Source organism: Nycticebus coucang, chromosome 10 (assembly GCF_027406575.1).
Source record: "Nycticebus coucang isolate mNycCou1 chromosome 10, mNycCou1.pri, whole genome shotgun sequence".
NCBI lineage: Eukaryota > Metazoa > Chordata > Mammalia > Primates > Lorisidae > Nycticebus > Nycticebus coucang.
In genome coordinates, this window is record NC_069789.1 from 57,069,284 (window position 1) to 57,096,910 (window position 27,627).

The following is a 27,627-nucleotide window of genomic DNA, read 5'->3' on the forward strand; positions in this document are numbered from 1 at the left end:
GTGCCGGACACATACACCAAAGCTGGTCACATACACCAGGGCTGTAATGCCACAGCTCTAGCCTAGGGAGAGCGTGAAACTCTCTCAAAAAAATTTTTTTTCCTCTTTTTTTTTTGAGACAGTCCCATTATTTTTGCCCCTGGTCAAGTGCCATGGCGTCACAGCTCACAGCAACCTCAAACTCTTCGGTTTAAGCGATTCTCTTGCCTCAGCCTCCCAAGTAGCTGGGACTATAGGCACTAGTTACAACTCCTGGCTATTTTTTTGTTACAGTTGTCATTGTTGTTTAGCTGGCCCGGGCCGGGTTCGAACCTGCCACCCTTGGCGTATGTGGCTGGCACCGTAACCACTGTGCTATGGGCACTGAGCCTTTTTCCTCATTTTATTTTCTGCAATTGTAGAACAGTATTTCTGAAAGTGTGACTCATGGACTACCAGCAACCTAATCACTTTGAAATTTAGTCATGTACACAGATTCCCAGGCTCCATTCTAAACTGACAGAAACAGAATTTCTAGGGGTGGAGCCTGAATAATCTGCTCTTTCAACAAGTGTCCTAAGTGATATATATTGAAGTTAAAGACCTACTGATGTAGGGTAAAACCTGGTTGACAACATTTATTGACAGATTTATGAATTAGTTGAGCACTTATTATATGCCTGGCACATACATACTTCCATTTAGTCAATAACACAAACTCTGTAAGTAAGTGTTATAATTTCTATTTTACAGATAATGAAATTGAGGCTCAAAGAGAATTTAAAAACTTGCCCAGGGTAACCTGGTTAGAAAGAAATAGCCAAACCAGGGTGGCGCCTGTGGCTCAAAGGAATAGGGCGCTAGCTCCATATGCCGGAGGTGGCGGGTTCAAACCCAGCCCCGGCCAAAACTGCAAAAAAAAAAAAAAAAAAGATGAAACAAACAAAAAAAAAAACTGCGAAAAAAAAAAAGAAATAGCCAAACCAATTCTGCTTGCTTTCAATGCCCATATTTTTCCACAATGCATACTGCCCTGTTGCCTAGACTACTCCATGGATACCATGTTTATTAATAATAACAGCTATCATTTGAGTTCCTATTAATGTGCCATATAATATAAGTTTAAAGGATATCCAACTTTTTGGCTTCTCTGAGCCACAGTGGAAGAAGAAGAATTGTCTTGAGCCACACATTAAATACACAAACACTAATGAAAGCTGATGAGCAAAAAAAAAAGGTCCATACATAATTTTCATGATATCCGCCACTGCAGACAAGTAAAAAAATCCTCATGTCTTTCATATGTGGCCTATAGGTTGCTGGCTGAACACCCCTGGAACCTTTCCATCACCTCAAGTAGTAGTCTTGCCATGTATGATAACTAAGATGGAAAGATACAGATATATAATCTCAAAATCGCCTTCCATCTTCCACCAGGTGGAACATTATTGTTCCAACTTTTCCTCACTTCTACTTCTTCCTGACAGTTCCCCAAACCTCTTTCAGTTCTGTCAGGACTTCTTTTCCCAGGTGTAATTTATCCAATCCTTTGCACCGAGTCTGGAATGGCAAGCCATGCACTAAATTCTAGCCTTCGTTCCTAATAGGCACCACATTTTTTCCAATACAGGAATGGAGATCTGCTCTGAATCAAGAAGAAAATGTCAGTTGCTTGAAAAACCTTCTGCTGATCTTGTGACTTCAAAGATAAAAAGACAATTTAATCAAGGAAGCCGCTCGTGAGCAGGGGAATTACACCATCCCATGTGAGATCATATTATAGAATAAGCATATTTATGTCATAAATCATTTTGGGGGAGTCTTATATGGCCCTGGGGCATACCCAAGTAGACACAGAGACAAAGGGCTGTTTTTATTAGTGAATTTACCCAGGCTTGCCTTATATCTCTCACAGGGTGCTGGTGAAAGAAGATAGTACTCTCTTTCAAGATGCAATGATATGGTATAATTCCATCAGAGGGCAGTTTAGTAATATATAGCTACAGACATGTAGATATGTAATACCCTCGTGGGAATCTCTCTCCAGGAAATAATTCAAAAGAAGAAAACAAACTACATAAACTACAAAAAATGTCTGTATCAGCATTGTTTGAAATAATGAAAAACCTGAAACAACCTAATGTCTCAAGAATAGGGAATGGGTGACAACGACATCACAATAAAACGGAATGTTATACTGCTATTGAAAGAAATAAGTATCTAGGTATATAGAAACATTGAAAGCCTGCTTTAAACAATATAAAATGAAAGGATTAGAATGCAAAATTGTAGGCTCGGCGCCCGTAGCACAGTGGTTATGGCGCTGGCCATATACACCAAGGCTGGTGGGTTTGAACCCAGCCAGGGCCAGCTAAACAACAGAGACAACTGCAACAACAACAAAAAATAGCTGGGTGTTGTGGCGGGCGAGTGTAGTCCCAGCTACTTGGGAGGCTGAGGCAGGAGAATCACTTAAGCCCAAGAGTTTGAGGTTGCTGTGAACTGTGATGCCACAACACTCTATTGAGGGCGACATACTGAGACTCTCAAAAAAAAAAAAAAAAAAGAATGCAAAATTCTGTAGAGACAGAAGGATTTCAGAGTCAAACAAATTGGCATTATTAGCTATATAGAATTAGACAAATCACTTAACTTTAGTCTTAATTTCCTCATCTGTCAAACAGGGATAAAAATACCCAGGGTCGTTATAAGAATTAAAGATGATATAAACTATTTGGATAAAATTAGGATAAATAATGGATAAAGATGGGAAAAGCTGGGCATAGTGGCTCATGCCTATAAACTCAACACTTTGGTAGTCTGAGGTGAGAGGATCACTTGAGTCTAGGAGTTCAAGACAAGCCTGGGCAACATAGTGAGACCTCTGTCTCTACAAACAAGTAAAAAATTAAACAAATATGTTGGATGTGGAAAAAAAATTATGAGAGGGAGTACTACTAAAAAGTATTCATAATTTGATGCTAGGATATGGAACTGTTGAAAATTCCCTTTGAATGAATCTATTTTTATGTTGTTTTTAATTCAATATTTTCTCTTTCTTCTTATTCTTTCATATCCTTAGGCATTTTCATATTTGTGTAAGAAATGTGTGTGCATGTAATCCGGAAACCTGCTTAAATGAATCACTATGCCCTATTTTAAGAAGGGTCTTAGGGGCGGCGCCTGTGGCTCAGTGAGCAGGGCACCGGCCCCATATGCTGAGGGTGGCGGGTTCAAGCCCAGCCCCGGCCAAACTGCAACAAAAAAACAATAGCCGGGCTTGTGGCGGGCGCCTGTAGTCCCAGCTGCTCCGGAGGCTGAGGCAAGAGAATCGCGTAAGCCCAGGAGTTGGAGGTTGCTGTGAGCTGTGTGATGCCATGGCACTCTACCCGAGGGCGGTACAGTGAGACTGTCTCTGCAAAAAAAAGAAAAAAAAAAAAAAAAAAAAAAAGAAGGGTCTTAGATCAGTGTTTCTGGAATCAGCTCCAGGACAATGATGATACCCTTCTCCTCAGCAAGACACGCGAGAAGCTAAGGGCCAGGGACCGTCTTCTAAGCAGTTGGCGGTGCATGTGAAGTTTCTTAGGTCCCACTCTCCTTTGAAATCTGGGAATAGAGAACGTCCACACAACCAGTATGCTTTTCATCCACTTTTGCTTCAGAAACCTAACCCTCACCTTTGTCAACCCTCTTCCCTACAGAGCTTGATTTATGAGAAAGAAGGGCAGGCAGGGGAATAAAATGAAGTATTTTCTTTCAGCTAGTATATACAGAGCATGCTTTTTGTGTCAGGCATGGGGTTTGGTACATATGAATTTAAATAGACTAAGGCAGTTGGAATCTGTGAAATCAAGCTTCAGAATATTCTAGAAAACTTCTTTTTGTTGTTGTTGTTGCATTTCGCGGGGCCTGGGTTTGAACCCGCCACCCTCAGTATATGGGGCCAGCACCCTACTCACTGAGCCACAGGCTTTACCCCATATTCTAGAAATCTTCTATCAAGATAATGTTGACCTGGAAAAGCATACTGGTAAGTTTTCATCTATCCCTCTTCATCCAGAATCAGCCCCCAAATATAAGGTTTTTTTTGTTTGTTTGTTTGTTTTGTAGAGACAGAGTCTCACTTTATGGCCCTTGGTAGAGTGCCGTGGCCTCACACAGCTCACAGCAACCTCCAACTCCTGAGCTTAAGCGATTCTCTTGCCTCAGCCTCCCGAGTAGCTGGGACTACAGGCGCCCGCCACAACGCCCGGCTACAAATATAAGGTTTTATTCTTAGTAGGTAAGGAAATAAACAAAAAATGGGTTCCATTATGTCAGGTGACATAACAGAGAAAAGATCACAACCATTTAGGCTTTGAAAAGCAACACCAATCGACTAATGTTACTGATGAAAAATTAATTGGCAAAACTATGTTTAAGGCTCTGAAAAGCTTTGGATGAGTTACTCTAAAAAATTTCTGGTGGGCTGGTGCAGTGGTGCCTGCTGTCATCCTAGCACTTTGGGAGGCCGAGCTGTGTGGATCGCCTAAGCTCAAGACCAGCCTGAGCAAGAGCAAGACCCGATCTTTACTAAAAATAGAAAAACTATCTATGCAGTTTGTGGCAGGCGCCTGTAGTCCCAGCTACCCAAGAGGCTGAGGCAAGAGGATCACTAGAACATAGAAATCGGAGGTTGCTATGAGCTATGATGACGCCATGCACTCTACCCAGGGCCACAGAGTGAGACTGTTACAAAAAAAAAAATTATTTTTTTTCACTAGTTGGCAGAAAAGCAAAGATGATCTTGGTTTTTTGGTTTTTTGTTTTTTTTTTTTGAGATAGAGCCGCAAGCTGTCGCCCTGGGTAGAGTGCCATAGCATCACAGCTCACAGCAACCTCAAACTCCTGGGCTTAAGCAATTCTCTTGCTTCAGCCTCCCAAGTAGTTGGGACTATAGGTGCCTGCCACAACACCCAGCTACTTTTTGGTTGTAGTTGTCATTGTTTGGCAGGCCCAGGCCAGATTTGAACCCGCCAGCTCTGGTGTATGTGGCTGGTGCCTTGGCTGCTTGAGCTACAGGCGCCACCTATGATCTCGGTTTGGGGTTATACCAAATTCCCCTTAATTGATTGTTTTTCCTCCCCATGCTCTGCATCCTAACAGCCAGGGATGCCACTGATGAAATATTCAGCATTGGAATGATACTTGATGTATAATTAAACAGGATATATTTAGCAGTTCAATTTTATAGACCTTTAATCTTCAAGTTAATAAAACTTCACGTAGAGAAACTTGAAAACCAAATATTCTTAGAGATACCATCCTCCTTAGAAAAATACATAAGACTAAATGTGAACAGTTACTACAGAAAGAAAACATTTGTTAAGTATGTCTATGTGCTGGGTAAATATAAGTACTTTATACATTATATTATTTAATCTTCAAAACCCTGAGAGGCAGGTGTTATTAGTTCCCCTATACAGATGGGGTTTGAGAGGCTCCAAAAAGTTAAATGATTTGCTTAAAATTATGAATAAGCACCAGTGCTAGGACTGGAACTCAGGTGAAATTCTGATTCCTTTGCTTTTCCCTAAACTTTTACAGGATTTCTATTTCAGAGTATTTTCACTTACTATGGCTCATTGAATCCGCCTAATAACCCACTGATGATGAGCATAATCATAAGATTCTCACTCTTTTTTTTTTTTGAGACAGAGCCTCAAGCTGTCACCCTGGATAGAGTGCTGAGGCATCACAGCTCACAGCAACCTCAAACTCCTGGGCTCAAGCAATTCTCCTGCCTCAGCTTCCCAAGCAGCTGGGACTACAGGCGCCTGTCACAACACCTGGCTATTTTTTGGTTGCAGCCGTCATTGTTGTTTGGCCCAGGCTGGATTCAAACCCGCCAGCTCAGGTGTATGTGGCTGGCACCTTAGCCACTTGAGCCATAGGTGCCAAGCTGATTCTCACTTTTTTTTAACTACACTGTTATTTCTTTAAAATTTCAGATTGAGGGTCCAAATGATTAGGTTACAATGTTTACATTTGTTAGGTAAGGTCCCTGTTGTAGTCGTGTCCTGCATCCAGGAGGTGTGCCACATACCATCACATTGTGCCCATTAGGTGAAAGCACACCAATCCCCCTCCCTCTGCTCCTATCCCTCCGCCTTCCTCCCCAACTTGAATTGAGTTTTTCTTTTTTGTGCATGTATGTTAGTTTATCTGCAGGCTTCATATTAGTATTGAGTACACTGGATACTTGCTTTTCCATTCTTGTGATACTTTGCAAAGAAGAATGTGTCTCAATTCTGTTCAGGTTAATAAAAAGATGTAAAGTCTCCATCTTTTTATGGCTGAATAGTATTCCATGCCACATATTCCATATGCCACAGTTTATTAATGCATTCATGGATTTATGGCTAACACATGAATGGATTAATAAAAGGTTCACACTAAACAATCTAGTGCAAATGTCCTTATGATAAAATGATTTTTTTTTCTTCTGGCTAAATGCCTAGTAATGGAATTTCAGGAAGGAGTCTCTTGTTTTTCTTTTTTTGAGACAGACTCTCACTCAGTCACCCTGGGGTTGAGTGCTGTGGCATCATAGCTCACAGCAACCTCAAACTCTTGGGCTCAAGTGATTCTCTAGCCTCAGCCTCCCACATGGCTAGGACTACAGGTGCTTGCCACAACACCAGGCTATTTTTAGAGACAGGATCTCTCTCTTGCTCAGGCTGGTCTTGAACTCGTGAGCTAGGCGATCTGCCTGCCTTGGCCTCCCAGAGTGCTGGGATTACAGGTGTGAGCCACCTCGCCCGGCCAGGAGTCTCTTTTTTTTTTTTTTTTGTAGAGACAGAGTCTCACTGTACGGCCCTGGGGTAGAGTGCTGTGGCGTCACACGGCTCACAGCAACCTCTAACTCTTGGGCTTACGCGATTCTCTTGCCTCAGCCTCCCGAGCAGCTGGGACTACAGGCGCCCACCACAACGCCCGGCTATTTTTTGGTTGCAGTTTGGCCGGGGCTGGGTTTGAACCCGCCACCCTCAGCATAGGGGGCCGGCGCCCTACTCACTGAGCCACAGGCGCCGCCCAGGAGTCTTTTTTAACAGAAGTTACAGAGCCAGGATTAGACTCTAGGTTTATAATTATCATCAGCCTAGTTACCTTTTATTAAGTGCCTTCTATGTGCAGGATCTGTGCTAAGCCTCTGTCCTCCTGGGTAGTGTGCTATGGCATCATAGCTCACAGCAACTTCGAACTCGGGCTTGAGCAATCTTCTTACTTCAGCCTCCTGAGTAGCCAGGACTACCGGCATGCACCACGACATCCATCTAATTTTTGTTTTTAGTGGAGATGAGGTCTGGTTCCTGCTTAGGCTGGTTTTGCACTCCTGAGCTCAAGCAATCCACCTGCTTCGGCCTCTCAGAGGCCACTGCACCTGGCAAATGCTAAACCTTTTTAAATATTTTTTTTTCCATTTTAATGTTCATAATACCCTAGAAGTGGCCACTATTATGATCCCATTTGATGTAAGAGAAAACCAAGACTCAGGAGGGCCAATGATATGTCCAAGATTATACATACAGTAGCAAGTAAGTAGTAGAACTCAGGTTTATAATAATAACACAATGATAAAAGTAGCTGCCATTTATCAAATGCTTATATGTCAGATGCTGCTTTTTTTTTTTAAAGGCTTATTTTGACATAATTTGAGATTATGTTGGCACTGGCCTTTTAATAGTCACAATAACCCTTTGAAGAAAGTACTATTATCCCCATTTTATAGGTGAGGGACTACAACTGAGAGAAAATAAGAAATGTTTCCAAGCGCATACAAACAGGAAGGGATAGAACTGGGATCTGTCTCCAAGACCTATTTTCTTAACCATGAGGTTTTGCTGACTCCTATACTGTCTCCTAACATCCTTGCTCCCTGAATTGTGGTCCATGGACCAGAAGCAATGATACCACCTGAGAACCTGTTATAAATGTAGAATCTCAAGCACCACCCCAGACTTACTGAATCAGATGTATATTTTTTTTAGACATGTATTTATTTTATTTTATTTTTTTGCAGTTTTTTTTTTTTTTGCCAGGGCTGGGTTTGAACCCGCCACCTCTGGCATATGGGGCCAGCACCCGAATTTATACAGGTCCCTTGGCTCCATGGAAGTTTACCAGAAAAAAAAGATCCTCACATGATTAATGTGCACATTGGAAAAGGCAACTTTTAGGGTTTAGGATTCAGATTTCCCCAGACTGGTAACTTAGTTAACATTTGTCCATTGGCTTTCCATCTTCTACTTTACCTTTTGCTACTAGCTCCTTTGATTACTATGGCTTTATGCTTTTAAAAATTCCCTTACTGTCACCTTAATGACGTTCTAGGAGGGAACAAAAGGATAGGTATGTGTGTTCTGAGACCCTGTCTCTAAGTAAATAAATAGAAATATTAAACCCTTATTTCATAGATGAAACAAGGTCGGTCCTGCTTGAGGTCACAAGCCAAGACACTGGGGTACAGACCCAAACTCCAATCTCTTAAGTTCAGTTAAGGTACTACCACACCATACCATCCAACCTATCACAGAGGAGGTCTGAACTGAGAAAAAGATACGGGCATTAATGTAAGGGTACATGGCACACTCTTGGGTGTAGGACTCAACTACAAGAGGGACTCTACCTAACAGATGCAAACATCGTAAACTAGTTGTTTGTACCCTCCCATTAACCTGAAAAAGAGATAGATATATAGAGATGGAGCTTTTCCACGCAAAAAAAGACACAGGTGGACTCTGTGCCTGGTGCAGAGGAGAAAGTAGGAAGTGGAAAAGAGGTGATGTCAAGTTTTGTACTCTTTAGAATTGTGTCCAAGGGTCTGTGACAGTCTGTTCCAATATAAGTCTTTGCATATTAGCAGAAGCCGAGTTAAGATAATCAGAAATGGTTTGGAAGGCTACACACCTCAACTTCCCCTTATCAGCCCTACTTTAAGAAACTCATTGCAGGGCGGTGCCTATGGCTCAAGGAGTAGGGCGCCAGTCCCATATGCCGGAGGTGGCGGGTTCAAACTCAGCCCCGGCCAAAAAAAAAAAACCACACACAAAAAGAAACTCATTGCACTTTAGCTTATTAATAGCTCTTATCAACCTTACACACCCCTCCTTTCCACACATCTGGAGAAGGAAAGCCGGAAATGGAGGATACAAACCTAAGAGATTTCCCTATTTCCAGAGCCGTTTCAGCCAATTCGCCGGTATCTGCTGTATCCGCAAAGTGAGCCATTTAGGGTAAGCATGGAGATATTACTGTCCTCGGTCATGTTTCCTTCCTTTTCTCTGCTTCTAAAATCTTTGCCTCTGATTTCAGTAAAGCACTCCACTTCTGCTGGAGTTCAGATTCTGCAGCTCCTCCCACTCCTCAGGGGCACTCATGTAGGGTTTGGGAACATAGTTTTAAATGAGGAAAGCGTGTAAGAACAAGAACAGATTAGCGTTTTACCAAAAGGGGAGCAGCCCCATCCACAGCCGCCCCTCCTTCAGCCTTCAGGTATTGGCGCTCCGCCCCAGCTCAGACTACAAATCCCAGGAGACTCCGCAGTGACCGCGTCCTCCAGCGTTTCTTCCCTCACTCTGGAGGATAGTGGAGAGAAAGGTTCCGTTGGCGGCGCACTGCGGGTTGGTTTGTTTGCTTCGGTAGTGACGGAGTTTGGGAGCCAGGCCACTTGCGGGCGGGGGCGTCAGGAGGCGGATTCCTCCTCCCTTAAGCATTGGGGGGCGGGGAGGAGGGAGGCCGGGCCTGCGGCCGGGGACCGAGCCGCGAAAAGACAGAGCTAGCAGCAGATATGGACGGCGACGGGGTGCCGTGGGGCAGCGAGCCGGTCTCGGGTCCCGGCCCCGGAGGAGGCGGAATGATCCGCGAGCTGTGCCGGGGCTTCGGTCGCTACCGCCGCTACCTGGGTCGGCTGAGGCAGAACCTGCGCGAGACCCAGAAGTTCTTCCGCGACATCAAATGCTCCCACAACCACAGTTATCCCTCCTCCCCCACGGGCGGCGGCTGCACTGAGCCCAGCCCTGCTGAAGATGTCGCCGAAACCCGGCTGCAGGCGGGTAAGAAAGGCAGCTCCGAGGGAGAGAGGGCAAGAGAAGCAAACTGGAGGGTGGACTGCACCCCTGCCCTGCAAAACAACCCGGGCGAAAAGTGGGAGTTGGGCTGCACCTCCGGGACCCCGGGCCTGGGCCTCTCGAATCTGGGATGCTTTGGGAGGGCATCCGTCTTGATGGGAGGAGGAGAGGGGCTGCAGAAGCCTCGGGCAGGGGATCTGGGGGCAAGGGGCGCCCAAGGGCTGCAGTTACAGGAGCAGGACCCAGGGGACCAGGCTGTGCGCGGCGGGAACTGGGGAGGGCCTCTGTTTGCAGAGGGCTTGGGTTTATCCGAAGGGCGGGGAAAGTTGCTCTGAGTTGGGAGGGGGCATTTGTGGGTCAGAACCCGAGTTCAGAGATTGAGAGGCAGTGGGAAGGATGTCTCAGGATTCCAAGGAGACCGTGGGACTGTGTGTGTGTATTTGATTATGTTTGTGAAACGTTTTTACAACAATCATGAGGCAGCTCTGTGAAGAAGTAAGGAAAGTACTCTAAATAGAGTTAGGGGTCGCCAAAGGAAATCGTATCTGGTTGGTGTCAGGGAATTGCCAGAGGTATTGCTGTGTTTGTGGTGAAGAAGTTAGAGAGGAAAGGGGTCCTTTTGCTCTTGAGCCATTGGAGAACTGGCTACTCCTGCCCTTCTTGACATGATTATTTTGGGGATGTACCAGAGACCCAAATCACTTACAATCGTGCATGGTCTTTTTTTTTTTTTTTTTTTTTTTAATTTGGACAAAGTCTCACTTTGTCACCCTTGATAGGGTGCCATAGCGTCATAGCTCGCAGTAACCTTAAACTCTTGGACTCAAACGATTCTCTTGCCTCAGCCTCCCTAGTAGCTGGGACTACAGGCTCCCACCACAACGCCCGACTATTTTTTTGTTTAGCAGGCCGGCAGGTTCGAACCCACCAGCCCCAGCGCATTTGCCCGGTGCCCTAAAACACTAAGCTCCGGACGCCCAACCCTAAAAATCATGCATGGTCTTTAATGTTTCTTATTTTCTTGCTTTCTTTTATAGAGCTGTTTGTAGGGAACTGGAGGGTTTGTTAACTACTGCATCTAATTAAGAAATAGGTTGGAAGGGAGAAGGGATTGACATCCCATGTAGATACATATCTTGGGAACAAAATAGCAAAGATGTCAGTGGGTTTAATTTAGTATTCTCAGACTAAAGTGTGTGTTAAAGTCAGACTAAAGGGGCATATTAAAAATGCCACATTCAGACTGTATCCCCTAGATTCAGATTTAGTAGGAGTGTGTGGGATAGGTCCTAAGACTCTAAACATGAAAAAACCCAGGAGATTCTGATGCAGGTGGTTTGCTAATGTACTTTCAGAACCACAAATTGAGGTGCTGATAGCAAATTTGAATATGAGGCTCTGAACTGAATGAATTGTTCTGAGTTTGTGTGGTACATAGGTCACTATAAAAATTTTGAGGCAGACAGTGTTTTGGTCCATTATTTCACTTATGAAAACAGAAACAGTCGGTGGCGCCTGTGGCTCAGTGAGTAGGGTGCCGGCCCCATATACCGAGGGTGGAGGGTTGAAACCCAGCCCCGGCTGAACTGCAACCAAAAAATAGCCGGGCGTTGTGTCGGGCGCCTAGTCCCAGCTACTCTGGAGGCTGAGGCAGGAAAACAGAAACAGTCAACAGTGTCCTTTCTGATACACTGGTGCACATTTTAACTTGCTTGGCTTACCGTATTCTCAGTTTTATGTTTCATATCCTAAATTTGACTAAGACTCCAGAAAAGGTGTTTAAAAATAGGATACTGGCTCAGCGCCCTTAGCTCAGTGGTTAGGGTACCAGCCACATACACCAGGCAAGTGGTTTTGAACCCGACCCAGGCCTAGCTAAACAACAACTACAACAACAACAAATATCCGGGCCTTGTGGTGGGCGCCTACAGTCCCAGCTACTTGGAAAGCTAAGGCAAGAGAATCTCCTAAGCCCAAGAGTTAGAGGTTGCTGTGAGCTGTTACTCAATGGCACTCTACTGAGGGTGACATAGTGAAACTAAGTCTCAAAAAAAATAAATAAATAAAAATGGGATACTAAGATTCTAATAGGATCCTAAATGATAGTTGGCCTGGATATCAATAAAAACTTTTATTTTACCTCAGGTGATAAATGGGAGGAGAAGGATGACTAGCTTTTTTTTTTTTTTTTTTTTAGAGACAGAGTCTCATTTTGTGGCCCTCGGTAGAGTGCCATGGCATCACAGCTCATACATAGCAACCTCCAACACCTAGGCTTAGGCAATTCTCTTGCCTCAGCCTCCTGAGTAGCTGGGACCACAGGTGTCTGCCACAACACTGGGCTATTTTTTGTTGCAGTTTGGCTGGGGCCGGGTTTGAACCCACCGCCCTCGGCATATGGGGCCAACACCCTACTCACTGAGCCACAGGCACCACCATGACTAGCTTTTTTGAAGTTGTTTGGACATCATATGTCCAGAGATTTGCTGTTCTGGAATTGATTCATAGAAGGAACTAATTTCTGTGAGGCTATCAGAAAAGACCTGGTGAGAAAGGCTAATATTTTCAGAGATGATCCCCAGAATGTGGACTTTCACCCTCTCCCTTAACAGTGCTTTCCAGTGTCTTCCCCTGCTTGGAAGGGGAAGCTTATCTTAAAAGGCCCTCTGTTGCTCTCCTGATTTCAAAATAACCTGTTTTAGAATGACTACTAAAAAACAAAATTAGAGAATGGAGGTGGAGGTTTTCAAGGCATTTTAGTTGTCTCTTGCTTTTATTCTTTAAAAGCCAACCTAAGAAATATAAATTATACCTTTGTATTTTGCCTCTGGCTTTTCTAGTTGACAGCATCATGAACTAATTGGTAGGTATTTAACTCTCTTCACCCTCTGGAGTCTGCCTATCCGAAATAAAAACCTGGTGCAGATGGTGGGATTTAGAGCGATTTGATGTTTTTTTTTTTTCTTTTTTTGAGACAGAGTCTCACTATGTCACCCTCGACAAGAGTATTGTGGCGTCACAGCTCACAGCAACCTCAAACTCTTGGGCTTAAGCGATTCTTTTGCCTCAGCCTCCCAAGTGGCTGGGACTAGAGGCACCTGCCACAACGCCCAGCTATTTTTTTGTTGTAGTTGTTACTATTGTTTGGCAGGCCCTGGCCAGGTTCTACCCACCAGCCCTGGTGTATGTGGACAGCGCTCTAGCTGCTGAGCTACAGGCACCGAGCCTGAATGTTGGGTTTCTGATTAATAGGAATGTGGAATGTCAAGGGAAGAAACATTTTATTTTCTTTTTAATGTTATCTCATTGAAATATTTTTTATTTTTTGCAGTTTTTGGCCGGGGCCAGGTTTGAACCTGCCACCTCCCGTATATGGGGCTGACACCCTACTCCTTTGAGCCACAGGCGCCACCCTCATATAAAAAAATTTTAAAACTACTTTCTTTAGAGATGGGGGTCTCGTTACGTTGTCCTGGTTTCATACTCCTGGCTTTAAGCGATATTCCTGCTTCAGCCTCCCAAATAGCTGAGATCATAGGCACAGGCCACTATGCCTGGCCATCCATTCTTTTTTTTTTTTTTTTTTTTTTGTGAGACAGAGTCTCACTATGTTGCCCTTGGTGGAATGCTGTGGCGTCACAGCTCACAGCAACCCCAAACTCTTGGGCTTAAGTGATTCTCTTGTCTCAGCCTCCCAAGTAGCTGGGACTACAGCTGCCTGCCACAACACCTGGCTCTTTTTTTTTTTTTTTTTTTGTAGAGACAGAGTCTCACTGTACCGCCCTCGGGTAGAGTGCCGTGGCGTCACACGGCTCACAGCAACCTCTAACTCTTGGGCTTACGCGATTCTCCTGCCTCAGCCTCCCAAGCAGCTGGGACTACAGGCACCCGCCACAACACCCAGCTATTTTTTTGTTGCAGTTTGGCTGGGGCTGGGTTTGAACCCGCCACCCTCAGCATATGGGGCCGGCGCCCTACTCACTGAGCCACAGGCGCCGCCCCAACACCTGGCTCTTTTTTTGTTGCGGTCGATTAGCTGGCCCGGGCTGGGTTTGACCCTGCCACCCTCTGTGTATGTGGCTGGCACCTTAACCACTGTGCTACGGGCACTGAGGCTGGCCATCCATTCTTAACCTGAACAAACCTCTAGCAGGATTTGTTTGTTTGTTTGTTTGTTGAGATGGAGTCTCACTCTGATGCCCTGGTAGAGTGTCATGGCATCATATCTTACAGCAAACTCAAATTCTTAGGCTTGAGCAGTCAATTCTCTTGCCACAGCCTCCTAAGTCTTTGGGACTACAGGCATGTGGCACCATGCCAGACTAGTTCTTTTTCTATTTTTAATACAGACAGGGTCTTGCTCTTGCTCAAGCTAGTCTTAAACTCCTGAGCTCAAGCAATCTACTCACCTTGACCATGAGCCACTGGTCCTCTAGGCCTCTCTAGGAGTTTTTAATCATTTCAGAATGGAGGTGTCATTTTAGAGTAGAAGTATGCCTCTAGGTTGGATGTAGTATGGAATTTGAGGAATTGGAATCAGGAACTCTGCATTAGAAATTATTGGACTATTGGTGGGACTACACCTACAGTGCATCTTACATGTGAAATTTTCTAAATGTAGAATATAAATGTCTTAACACAATAACTAAGAAAATGCCGTGAAGACTATGTTAACCAGTTTGATGAAAATATTTTAAATTGTATATAAAACCAGCACATGGTACCCCATGATTGCATTAATGTACATAGCTATGATTTAATAAAAAAAAAGAAATTATTGGACTATAAGGATAACAATTGTTAAACAATTTTCCTGTCTCTTTTTGTACCATTTATAATGTCACAATACCAAAAAAGTTTATTTCACTTCCAACCACAAAAGAAAGTGTTCGAAACCCCCAAATAATGTTTCTCTTTTGATTTTGATAGTTTAGTATTCACTGGGGTCAGTCAGTGCAGAGAATACATAATATACATGATATTTTATTTTATTATTATTTTTTTAGACAGAGTCTCACTGTCGCCCTTGGTAGAATGCCGTGGCATCTTGAGGTTGCTGTGAGGGTTGAGCTCACAGCAACCTCAAATTCTTGGATTTAAGCGATTCTCTTGCCTCAGCCTCCCAAGTAGCTGGGACTACAGGCACCGGCTTCAAGGCCTGGCTATTTTGTTGTTGTTGTTGTCATTGTTGTTTAGCAGGCCTGGCCTGGGTTCGAACCTGCCAGCCTCATTGTATGTGGCTGGCACCCTAGCCGCTGAGCCTATACATGATATTTTAGAGGTTTAAAAGTAGGTGGAATAGAACTGTAAAATGACCTCTCTCTCTCTTTTTTTTTTTCCGAGTAGCTTACCTTGTACAAAGAAAACCAAAACCAAGTGAAGTTTTTTGGCGAGGCATCTCTAGCACAGTGGTTAGGGTACTGGATACATGTACCAGGGCTGGTGGGTTCGAACCCAGCCCAGGCCTGCTAAATAAACAACAAAAATAGCCAGGTGTTGTGGCTGGTGTCTGTAGTCCCAGCTACTTGGGAGGCTGAGGCAAGAGAATCGCTTAAGCCTAAGAGTTTGAGGTTGCTGTGAGCTGTGATGCTACGGCACTCTACCCATATTGAGACTGTGTCTCCAAAAAAAAGAAAAAAGTGAAATTTCTTTGATTCAATTTTCCTCGGCTGCCCAAATCATTAGCCTTTTTTTCCAGTTAGCTATAGGGGATGAGAGCCCCTCTATCTATTGATTTTCTTCTAAAAGGGGGAATTCAGGCTTTTCTCCTAAGACAGAATAAATAGGGGAAAGGGGAGAGTGGAGGTGGGAGGGGGGTTAGTGTGCTCTCACCTACCAGGTACATTGTAAGGGTACATGGCACACCCTCCTGGGGGAGGGCACAACTACAACTTGGACTTTACCTAACAGATAGAAACAATGTAACCTAATTGTCTGTACCCTCATACTAATCTAAAATAAAAGAAAAATAATAATTATCAACATTATTGATAATGTGCACTTATTTGTTTATGTGGGATGATAGATAAAAAGACTAGGAAGACCTGAACTCAGTCCTCTAGAAAGGTATAATCTAATCTAAACCATTTCCATTTATATAATATATGCAACACTCACACAAAGCAGAAAGGTAAAGTGTGGCTAGGTTATAAGGCATTGCATGTGAGTAATTCTTAAGTTTTTCTTTTCCTTTTTTTTTTTTTGAGACAGACTCTTAGTTTATTGCCCTAGGTAGAGTGCCATGGCATCTTCTCTCTCTCTCTCTCTCTTTTTTTTTTTTTTTTGCGGTTTTTGGCCAGGCCTGGGTTTGAACCTGGCACCTCTGGCATATGGGGCCAGCGCCCTACCCCTTTGAGCCACAGGCGCTGCCCGCCATGGCATCTTCATAGCTCACTACCAATCTCACACTCCTACACTCAGCCTCTGGATTAGCTGAGACCACAGGGATGTGCCTCAAGATGTCTGGCTGATTTTTCTATTTTTAGTAGTGATGGGGTCTTACTCTTGCTTAGGCTGGTCTCAAACTCCTGACTTCAAGCAATCCTCCTGCCTCACCTTCCCAGAGTGCTAGGATTACAGGCGTGAGCTACTACACCCAGCTAATTCTTCAGTTTTTAATAGCTCTTTGCTTGTTGAGCTATGTTTCTTCAACATTCTTTACCCCTCCCCTTTTTCCACATCTAGTATAAAATGGTTACCAGAATTTAAAAGAAGGGGAAGAGTACTACTATACTTACTTAAAATAGACTTTTTTTTTTTTTTTGAGACAGTCTCACTCTATGGCCCTCCGTAGAGTGCTGTACTATCATAGCTCACAGCAACTTCCAACTCCTGGGCTTAAGCGATTCTCTTGCCTCAGCCTCCCAAGTAGCTGGGACTACAGGCACCCACCACAACGCCCGGCTATTTTTTGTTGCAGTCTGGCGGGGGCCGGGTTTGAACCGCCACCCTTGGTATATGGGTCAAACAGTGACAATGGATGTTGACTGGGATGGCTGTGCTTTCTAGTGGTTTGCCATCAGCTGTTTAGAAGAGCTACCTATGCATTTCAACATAAGCTTAGTAGAGATGGTGTGCTATAGATACGGTTTTTCAAGAATATCTAAAACTGGGCGGCGCCTGTGGCTCAGTGAGTAGGGTGCCAGTCCCACATACCAAGGGTGGTGGGTTCAAACCTGGCCCCGGCCAAACTGCAACAAAAAAATAGCCAGGCATTGTGGTGGGTGCGTGTAGTCCCAGCTACTTGGGAGGCTGAGGCAAGAGAATCGCCTGAGCCCAGGAGTCGGAGGTTGCTGTGAGCTGTGTGATGCCACAGCATTCTACCGAGGGTGATAAAGTGAGATTCTGTCTACAAAAAAAAAAAAAGAATGTCTAAAACTATCTGTTTTCTTCCCACATGGAAGCAACATACAGTGTTCAAAAGTAAGCATAAACATTTGAATCAGACCTGGGTTCCTATTTTACTGTATCCTCTTATTAACTGTGTGACTTGGGGCAAGTTATTTGGTCAGTTTGAGTCTTAGGTTCTTCACATATAAAATGGAAGTGATACATAATGCCACATATTGTATGATTCCATTTATATGAAATATCCAGAATAGGCACATTTATAGAGATACCAAGTAGATTAGTAGTTTCTAGGGGTATGGGAAGAAGAAAATGAGGAGTGACTGTTAGTGTGGTGTTTTCTTTTGGGGGGATGAAAATGCTGTGGAATTAGATAATGAGGTTAGTTGTATGACTTCATGAATGTACTAAAAACCACTGAATTAGACACTTAAAAGGGGTGAATTATGTCTCAATAAATACATAGAATGAGAGCGATAATGCCTAACTTTACAAAGTTGTGACATTTAGAGACAATATATGTTAAAGCAGCAGTCCCCCACATTTTTGGCACGAGGAACCAATTTCGTGGAAGACAGTTTTTCCACAGAAGGGTGGGGGGGCAGGAATCTGACCGGAGCCAGAGTTCAGGCAGTGATGTCAATGATCAGTGGGAACTGGGGAGTGATTAATGGGGAGCAGTTGTAAATATAGATGAAGCTTCAGCTCCCTCATCCACTGCTCATCTTCTGCTGTACACCCCACCCCACCCCACCCTGTCACTGCCCCAGGCGTTAGGGACTACAGCATTAAAGCACAGGTATAAAGTTAGTGTTAGCTATATGTGGGTGTTTGAGTGTGAGAGTGTGTGTGTGTGTGTGTGTGTGTGTGTGTATGTAGTTGGTTGAACATTGCATTCGAAACTTGGAACACTGGATTGAGGGAAGAATAAGAGGAGCAGAAAGATGGAATGTGGGACAGCACAGTTTTGAGCCGGATTTAGACTGAGGTCTTCAGGCTCCTCGTCCAGTTCTGCTTCTGTTGGCTCTCCTTTGTTCTTTTCTGACCTGGGCATGGAAATACAAGATGCACTTCTGTAGCAGAGAGACTTTGTTATAAATGAGTCATAGCTCCATAGCTTGCCATGGAACCAAAATTTATTTTAGTGGGAGACTTCATCCAATTAAATGACTGTAACAGGACACTACCTACGCAGGCTTCTCACTCTAGTACCTGCTCCCTGAAGTTTAGGGCATCAGGCCCCTCTTTGCTGAGCTTGCAACCTAAGGCTCCCTGGGAGGCACCTGGGAGGAAATGACCTTCTCAAGCATAGGGGCTCTTTCCACCCTTTCTCTTTTTAGCCTTTCCCTTTCCTAATATTTCTTTCCTGGGATAATCTGTTTCTCATGTCACAATGTAGCCTGCTACATGTATTAAAAAGAGTTGGAAAATTTTGCCTGCTCTTAAAAGAAAAATATACTGCCTTTAAGCTTATTATCATTTGAAATATGTTTAAAGTCATTACTGATTTTAGTATAACTAGTTTGTCACCTTTGCAGATAGTTTTTAAAGAAACCATGGCTTTAAGTAAAACTCGAACCTGTTTTTTTTTTTTTTTTTTTTTGAGACAGAGTCTTACTCTGTTTTTCCAGGCTGGAGTACCATGGGATCAGCCTAGCTCAGAACAACCCTCAAACTCCTGGGTTCAGGCAGCGCCTGTAGCTCCTGTGGCTCAGTGGGTAGGGCGCCAACCACATACACCAAGGCTGGCAGTTTTGACCTGGCCCAGGGTAGCTAGACAATAATGACAACTGCAACAGAAGCATAGCTGGGCATTGTAGCAGGCACCTGTAGTCCCAGCTACTCGGGAGGCTGAGGCAAGAGAATCGCTTGAACCCAAGAGTTTGAGGTTGCTGTGAGCTGGGACATCACGGCACTCGACCCAGGGCGACAGCCTGAGACTCTCAAAAATAAATAAATAAATAAACTCCTGGGTTCATGCAATTCTTTTACTCAGCATCCTTCTGCCTCAGCCTCCCAACCAATCTGATTTTTAAATTTTGTTTTGCTTTCTCTACTTTTTTATTTTTTATTGTGTCTGTTCTGTTTTCCTAGATGAAGAGAACAGGGACTCTTCCTACAATAAATGTACTTCTCAAAAACAATCTTTTGAAGGTAAAACATAAACATGTTATTAAAATAAAGGGGAATATGAATTTTGCCTTATTCTTGTTGCCCAGTTCCCATAGACTCTGGTCATACAGATTATGCTTTTCTTTTTTGAGATAGAGTCTCACTATGTCACCCTTGGTAGAGAGCCGTGGCATCACAGCTGACAGCAACCTTAAACTCTTGGGCTCAAGCAATTCTTGCCTCAGCCAACCAAGTAGCTGGGACTACAGGCACCTGCCACAACGCCTGGTTATTTTTTTTGTTGTTGCAGTTGCCATTGTTGTTTTTTAGCTGGCCCAGGGTGGGTTCGAACTTGCCAGCCTTGGTGTACGTGGCCGGTGCCGTAACCACTGTACTACGAGTGCCAAGCCTATGCTTTTTGTTTGTTTGTTTACCTTTTTTCTTTTATTTTCTTTTTCTTTCTTTTTTATATTATAGCTATGGGTATGTTTTTCTTGTCATGCTGAAAGGATTATGAATGCCTAAGGGTAAAGACTGTATTTTAGGCTCAGCGCCCATATACAGCGCCGGCCACATGCACCGAGGCTGGTGGGTTCAAAACTGGCCTGGGCCTGCTAAACAACAATGACAACTGCAACAAAAAAAATAGCCAGGGGGCAGCACCTGTGGCTCAGTTGGTAGGGCGCCGGCCCCATATACCGAGGGTGGTGGGTTTAAACCCGGCCCCGGCTGAACTGCAACCAAAGAATAGCTGGGCGTTGCGGCGGGCGCCTGTAGTCCCAGCTACTTGGGAGGCTGAGGCAAGAGAATCGCTTGAGCCCAGGAGTTGGAGGTTGCTGTGAGCTGTGTGAGGCCACGGCACTCTACCGAGGGCCATAAAGTGAGACTCTGTCTCTACAAAAAAAAAAAAATAGCCAGGTGTTGTGGTGGCGCCTGTAGTCCCAGCTACTTGGGAGGCTGAGACAAGAGAATGGCTTAAGCCCAAGAGTTTGAGGTTGCTGTGAGCTGTGATGCCACGGCACTCTACCAAGGGGGACATAGTAAGACTCCGTCTCAAGAAAAAAAAAAAGACTGTATTTTACTCATCTTTGTATCCTTTGCATTGCCTGCCGTATTGCTTTGTATGTAATGAATGGCAAAATAAATATCTGTTAAATTATTTTATGGCTGGTAGATATTGGGACGATGTTTATAAAGTAAATGAAATTTAGGGTGGCGCCTGTGGTTCAAAGGAGTAGGGCGCCAGCCCCACATGCCGGAGGTGGCGGGTTCAAACCCAGCCCTGGCCAAAAACTGCAAAAAAAAAGAAAGTAAATGAAATTTAATTCTTTCTTCAGAAGAATATTTTTCCCCTCTAGAAGGTAAGGACTTTTATAGATTTACACGCATTTTACTGTCTGAGCCCCTGAAAAAGAAGAATGATGTACATCTGCTGGAGTTAGGCTGTAGTTGAATGAGTTGCATACAAAGCAGCAGACTAGAGCTTCACCATGATATGGAAAGTAAATTCTTAATATTCTTTTACTTAACAAATCTTTATTTAATGCCTGACTATGCTGGGCACAGGACACAGAATAGTGATAAACTATTCTGTCCAACTAACTGAAGAGTATTGATTCCAAATTGATTTTTTGAAGGAAAAAAGGATTAGTGTTTTATCATGTCCCCTCTAGGGGATTTACTACAAATTGGTTACCTACTTAACCATTTCTTTGAGAGGGTAGGGAGAGGACATAAAGGAAGTTGTAAGATCTTTTTTTTTTTTTCAGACAGAGTCTCACTCTGTCATCCTGGGTAGAGTTCTAGGGCTTCAGCCTAGATCATAGTAACCTCCAACTCCTGGCTCAAGTGATCTTCCTACCTCAGCTTTCCAAGTAGCTGGGACTACAGGTGCCCGCCACAACACCTGGCTAATTTTTTCTATTTCTAGTAGGGATGGCTCTTGCTCAGGCCAGTCTTGCTTAGGCCGGTCTCGAACTCCTGAGCACAACAATCCACCCACCTCAGCCTCCCAGGAATGAGCCAGCATGCCTGGCCGGGAAGTTGTAAGATTAAATGGCATTGGCCGGGTACAGTGGCACCCATAATCCTAGCATTCTGGGAGGCTGAAGCAGGTGGATTGTGAGAGTGAGACCCCTGGTTCTAAAAACAGCCAGGCACCTATAGTTCTAGCTACTCAGGAAGCTGAGGCGAGAGCATCACTTGAGCCCAAGAGTTTGAGGTTGCTGTGAACTATGATGCCATGGCACTCTACTGAGGGTGATGAAGTGAGACTCTGTCTCAAAAAAAAAAAAAAATTAAATGGCATTGTTAAAGTAGGAGTTGAGATGCACTGCTTACTTTGTGACATGGTACAGGAAAATTAGTCCTATTTCTCTCTCTCTTTTTTTTTTGCAGTTTTTTTTTTTTTTGGCTGGGGCTGGGTTTGAACCCACCACCTCTGGTATATGGGGCTGGCACCCTACTCCTTTGAGCCACAGGCGGTGCGCCTATTTCTCTCTTTGATGGAATTACTATAATCTTGTTTGTATGGTTCAAATGAAGAATGCATTCATAAATATTGTTAGAGCTTCTTTCATTTCCGTGTCATTCTTAGAAGTTCCTCACAGAGAAACCAGTAGGAAAAGTATGAGAGGTGTGGGCAGATGTGTTTTTTTTGGTAACAGTTGTAAGACCTAGGGTTAATTTGCTCCTTCTTATAGGAAACTAGTCAACCTCTAAGGATGGTGGGTTTTGCTTTGTATGTGGTCTAGGGGAATCTGAGTGGTGTCCTTCATAACGAACAGTACAGAGGGTGAGTCCTTGTGGAAGGTACAGGTTTTCTTTCTCACCTCCCAGAGGTCTTGAGTAGAGTACCCTGGATGTCTAGTCTCAGTATAGGCCATTCCAAGTGGTGATTGATTGGTGATTGATTCCGATCCTTGGTGATTGATTCAGATCCTTGCCAGATTACATGTTTTGTAATTGTGGGATTCTGAACCTTGATACCTGAACAGAGAACAGATGCAGCGGTGTTGGAGATAGGTGTCTTATTGTTTCGAGGTATAAATCAGGCTCACTGAGAAAGGCCCCTTATGCATAATGTTTCTCCAAGGTCCAAACCAAAACTCTGAAGGGAAGTTGGTCAGAGCATGGGGAGTCACTAGTATCCCCTGTGGGCCCTGGTTTGAAGTGTCTATCACATGTGTGCAATTTTTCTGTTTTCTTTTATCAGGCTGTGTGACCGGTTTGGATGTATTCCCCAGCTATGTGCCACATGGCTGTGGGAACCTTTTGACCACCACTTTCTTTGGAATTGGGCTTTATAACGTGTTTCCGTTCCCTGGAGTGGTATTCTCTGGGCAGGAAGATGGGAAGTAGGACTTGAGGATTGTTTTGCTTGTCTAATGATGCATCAGAATTGTCACAAAGAATGATGTCTAGGTTATGTAATGTATTAATAAAAGCCTTTGATTTTTAAAATACATACTTCTTTTTATAAAGCACTTTACTCCTAAAGTGTATAGATTTAACCTTATCAGTTTAAGAGCTTTAAGTGCTTTATTTATGCTGAACAAATTTCAGTTTAATTTTTTTTAAATCTTTTTTTGTTTTATTTTTTATTTTTATTTTTATGTAATTTTGTTTGTTTGTTTGTTTTTGGTTTTTTTGTGGGTTTTTGGCCAGGGCTGGATTTGAACCCACCACCTCTGGCATATGGGACTGGCGCTCTACCACTTTGAGCCATAGGCGCCACCCCAATTTTTTTTTTTTAAATCTTTTTCAGTTTCTATGATGGGGTGAGAATTTCCCAGGATTTTTTTTTTTTTAATCAAGCCAAACTTACCAGAGCAATGATTAAGGCTCTGTCTCAAATGCAGCTGGAAGACTAGTTTGAATAAAAGTTCTCTCTATTCAGGGCAGCTCAGTTAGTAGGGCCCCAGCCCTATATACCGAGGGTGGCGGGTTTGAACTGCAACAAAAAATAGCCAGGTGTTGTGGCATGCGTCTGTAGTCCCTTGCTACTCGAGAAGCTGAGGCAAGAGAATCGCCTAAGCCCTAGAGCTGGAGGTTGCTGTAACCTGTGATGCCACGGCACTCTACCAAGGGTGACAGAGTGAGACGCGGTCTCTAAAAAAATTTTTTTAAAAAAGGTCTCTCTATTCTAGAGGGACAGTGACAGAACCAATATGAAATTTACCTTTTAGGACTATTCCATACAGTATACTCTAGCCTTAGCTTTTAGTATTATAGAGATATGTAGATGCCAGTGGAATGTGGCGGGAACAGCTAGTAAGAGAAAAGTCATTTTTATTTTTAGCAGAAAAGAACCCCACTGGGGAAACCCATTTCAGTTTTCCCTCATTGAACAACTGGCCTGTTCAGGGCTGGTTCTTGTTCCATGGAGAGGAATGGAGAAGTTCTGCTCAGCTTGGGAAAAGTGGTTTGCTGGTAGAGGATAAATGTGGTTAGTGTGTGATAACAGCAGGGCGTTGTCTACCTCTCCCTGCTGATCAAACAGAAGGGGCCACATGGGCAATGTAAAGTCAGGCTTCCTCTTGTGGTTTCTTGTTAGTGAACTTGATGGTTATAGGTAACTTCATCAGAGTGTCCTGCACTGGACCCTTATGTTGGTCTATACTGCTTAGCCTGGTAGATTTGGATTATAAATCTCATCCTAAACTACTTACTTAGATTAGTGCCTTGAACTCTTTAGACTCTGAATGGGCAACAGTAAAACCAACACAGGAAAACTGATGAGATAGTAGCTAATTTGAAGAGCATGTATGAGGACGATGAAGAGACCGTTATTGTTCAAATCCTTTTATCCTTGTAGTTGGTGTATTTTTTTTTTCCTTGCTGTATTTTCTTATCAAGTAAAATTCTTGCTCTTGACCTCTCCTCTGAGATCAAGAGTCAGTTATGTTTTGCTAGGTGTCCCTTTGGATCATTAAAAAATTTTTGTTTGAAATACAAGAAACATACATGTTGCCACAGCAGTACAAAGATATCTCAAACCTGCTTCATGCAGATATCCCTGTTGTTAAAATGTTTTGATGCATTTGATCTATCACCCAGTCTCCCACCCCATGTGTATTATGTCTAGAGTTCTCCTAAACCTTTGGAGAGCAGAATGCAAAATGATTGTCTCATCTCTCATCTCCTCTAAATACTCCAGTGCACATTTCTTCCATACAAGGCTATGCTTCTACATTTCAAGCATACAGTTCTCCAAATTAGGAAATTAACATTGATTCTACCATCTAGTCCACAGACCCCATTCAAGTTTTGCCAACTGCCCCCAACAATGTCTCTTTTTCTTTTTCTTTTATCACGGGATATGTGATGTCAGCCCATCCCTAGAGATGTTTTTTCCACCCAAGTTCACAATTTTTCTGTTTGCAATTGATTAGTCTTTTGTGGGGAGGTATTCTGAGATTTCAGTGATACCCTCAAAGAAAACTTGCTTCCACTAGATACAACTAGCATTCATTAATAATTCCTCCTGCCTTGGGTTTTCTTTATCTATTGTTCCTTCTGTATTTGTTAGTTGGTATTCTGCTGTAAAGAAGAGCTTTCCTTTTTGCTTGTTTATTTATATCAGTGTGGACTTGTGAATTTTTTCAATGGATTAGACTCTCTTGCTATCATTTTTTATTTTTATGCTTAAATTGTCCTCAGTTTTGTCAGTGAGTCACCCTTCAAGCTGGTTCCTGTGTCCTTTCAACACATTCCTGTCTTTGGATCATTCTTAATTCTTATAAACTATTGTGTACTGCCTTCCAAATGATGGAGACTAAGCCCTCTGTGAAGCACAGGGCTTCAAGGAACCACTTGCATCTTCGTATTCCATATGTTACAGCCTCAACAGAAACGCAGCACGACCAGTCTCAGGAGCACTTTCATCCAGAAAGGAACTTGTCAGCAGGCTGCTGGATGTGTTCCCCTCATTTCACATGGCCCCCAAGGGGTATAAACCTCTAGGGCAGGAATTTTCAACCAGTGTTGCTGTGAGAGGATCATAGGTGTGTCAAGAAAAATTTTAAAGATCATTAATTAAATTGTTATTACTATTTTTTTTTTGAGACAGCATCTTATTTTGTCAGCCTCAGTATATTGCTGTGGTGTTGTAGCTCATAACAACCTCAAACCCTTGGGCTGAAGTGGTTTTTTTGCCTCAGCCTCCCCAGTAGCTAGAATTATAGGCACCATAAAACCTGGCTGGCTTTAGAGATGGGATCCCACTCTTTCACATGCTGGTCTTGAACTCCTGAGCTTGGGCAGGCCACCCACCTTGGCCTGCCAGAGAGCTAGGATTATAGGCATGAGCCACCAAGCCTGGAAAATTATTTTATTTTATTTTTTTTCAGTTTTTGGCCAGGGCTGGGTTTGAACCCGCCACCTCTGGCATATGGGGCCAGCGCCCTACTCCTTTGAGCCACAGGCGCTGCCCTGGAAAATTATTTTTGAAAGAAGTTCAAAACACAGTAAGTGTATATATATATATATATTTTTTTTTTTTTGAGATAGTCTCACTTTGTCACCCCCAGTAGAGTGCTGTGGCGTCATAACTCACAGCAACCTCAAACTCTTGGGCTCAAGTGATTCTCTTGTCTCAGCCTCCCAAGTAGCTGATACTACAGGTGCCTACCACAATTCCTGGCTATTTTTAGAGACAGAGTCTCACTCTTGCCTAGGCTGGTCTTGAACTCCTGAGTGTGGACAATCTACCCACCTTGGCCTTCCAGAGTGCTAGGATTATAGGCATGAGTCACTGTACCCAGCTATATTCTTCTTTTTACTTTTTCTTTTGATCAACATAATTTGTGCCACAGAAGCTTAACTATAGGTTCAAGTGTGCTGTGAGATAAAAAAAGTTTGAAAAACACTGCTCAAGGGAGGCTTTCTGCCTCATTTCAGGTGCTGGTACTAACAGATTCTTAAAAACTGTTATAGAGATCTTAATATGGCCACAAGATAGAATAACTTAGAGCAGGCGTCCTCAAACTTTTTAAACAGGGGGCCAGTTCACTGTCCCTCAGACCGTTGGAGGGCCAGTTGAAAGCAAAATTAAAAAAAAAAAAAAGGGCAGTGTCCGTGGCTCAAAGGAGTAGGGCACTGGCCCCATATGCTAGAGGTGGCCAGTTCAAACCCAGCCCCAGCCAAAGACCGCAAAAAACAAACAAAAAAAAAAAACTTAGAGATACTTCTGCCAGCTTAACTTCCTAGGTTCTAACGAGAGCTTTAGCTATATAAGTGCGTTTCCCACTCTAATCGCCAGAAAACATCCCCTTCAACCAAAATACCTTATACCACTTGGTCCTGAAGATTCTGAAACCCAGACTCATCAAACATATGTTTTCCTTAAAATGAGGGTGCCTCCTGTGTTATTCAGAGTGTTTTAAATTTAGCTAAAGGTTGGAGCTTGTTTGGGAATAAAAGAAATATTTCTTGGCTAGAATTCTTTCTGTCAGCTCCTGGGGTTTTTGTAGTTCAGTACATTAAAGCTTGCAGTAGGAAGATGTGGAACGTTACTTTTTCAATTTGGGATTTGTCCTTTTCTCTCTTTTGGCATATATAGTTAATAAGAAACAAAACATCATTACTTATTTGTGGAAATGCATATTTGTGTCGCTGGTTGCTTCACTTAACTGTTAGATCCTTTGTATTTCATTTGCTTTTAGAGAAAACGTAAGGAGGCTTGCCATAAAAGCACATATTATGGCTGGGCATGGTGGCTCATGCCTATAATCCTAGCACTCTAGGAGGCTGAGGTGTGAGGATCCCTTGAGGCCAGGAGTTCAAGATCAGTCTGAGCCTAGAGTGAGACTTGGTTTCTATAAAAAATAGGCATGGTGATGTGTGCCTATACTTCTAGCTACTCAGAAAGCTAAGACAGGAGGATTGCTTGAGCCCAGGAATTTGAGGTTGCAGTGAGTTATGATGACACCAGTGCACTCTAGCCCAGGCCACCGACAAAAAAAAAAAAAGGAAATAAAGCATATATTACATATAGGGAAGTTCAATGTTAAAAGCAAGATTTTAAAAAATACTGAATGAAGGAAGGAGATACTTGGGTACCAGGAACTAGTATTGCAGT

The 27,627-nt window shown here is 43.4% G+C and overlaps 1 protein-coding gene across 1 annotated transcript in view; it reads left to right on the forward strand.

Moving 5' to 3' along the window:
* Positions 1-9,644: 9,644 nt before the first annotated feature.
* DSTYK (dual serine/threonine and tyrosine protein kinase) overlaps positions 9,645-27,627 on the forward strand; it is a 67,055-nt gene continuing 49,072 nt past the window's right edge. Inside the window, exon 1 of the mRNA XM_053607337.1 lies at positions 9,645-10,073. Within this exon, the coding sequence (XP_053463312.1) occupies positions 9,809-10,073 (265 nt within the window). The 5' untranslated portion in view covers positions 9,645-9,808. The remainder of the gene's footprint in view (positions 10,074-27,627) is intronic.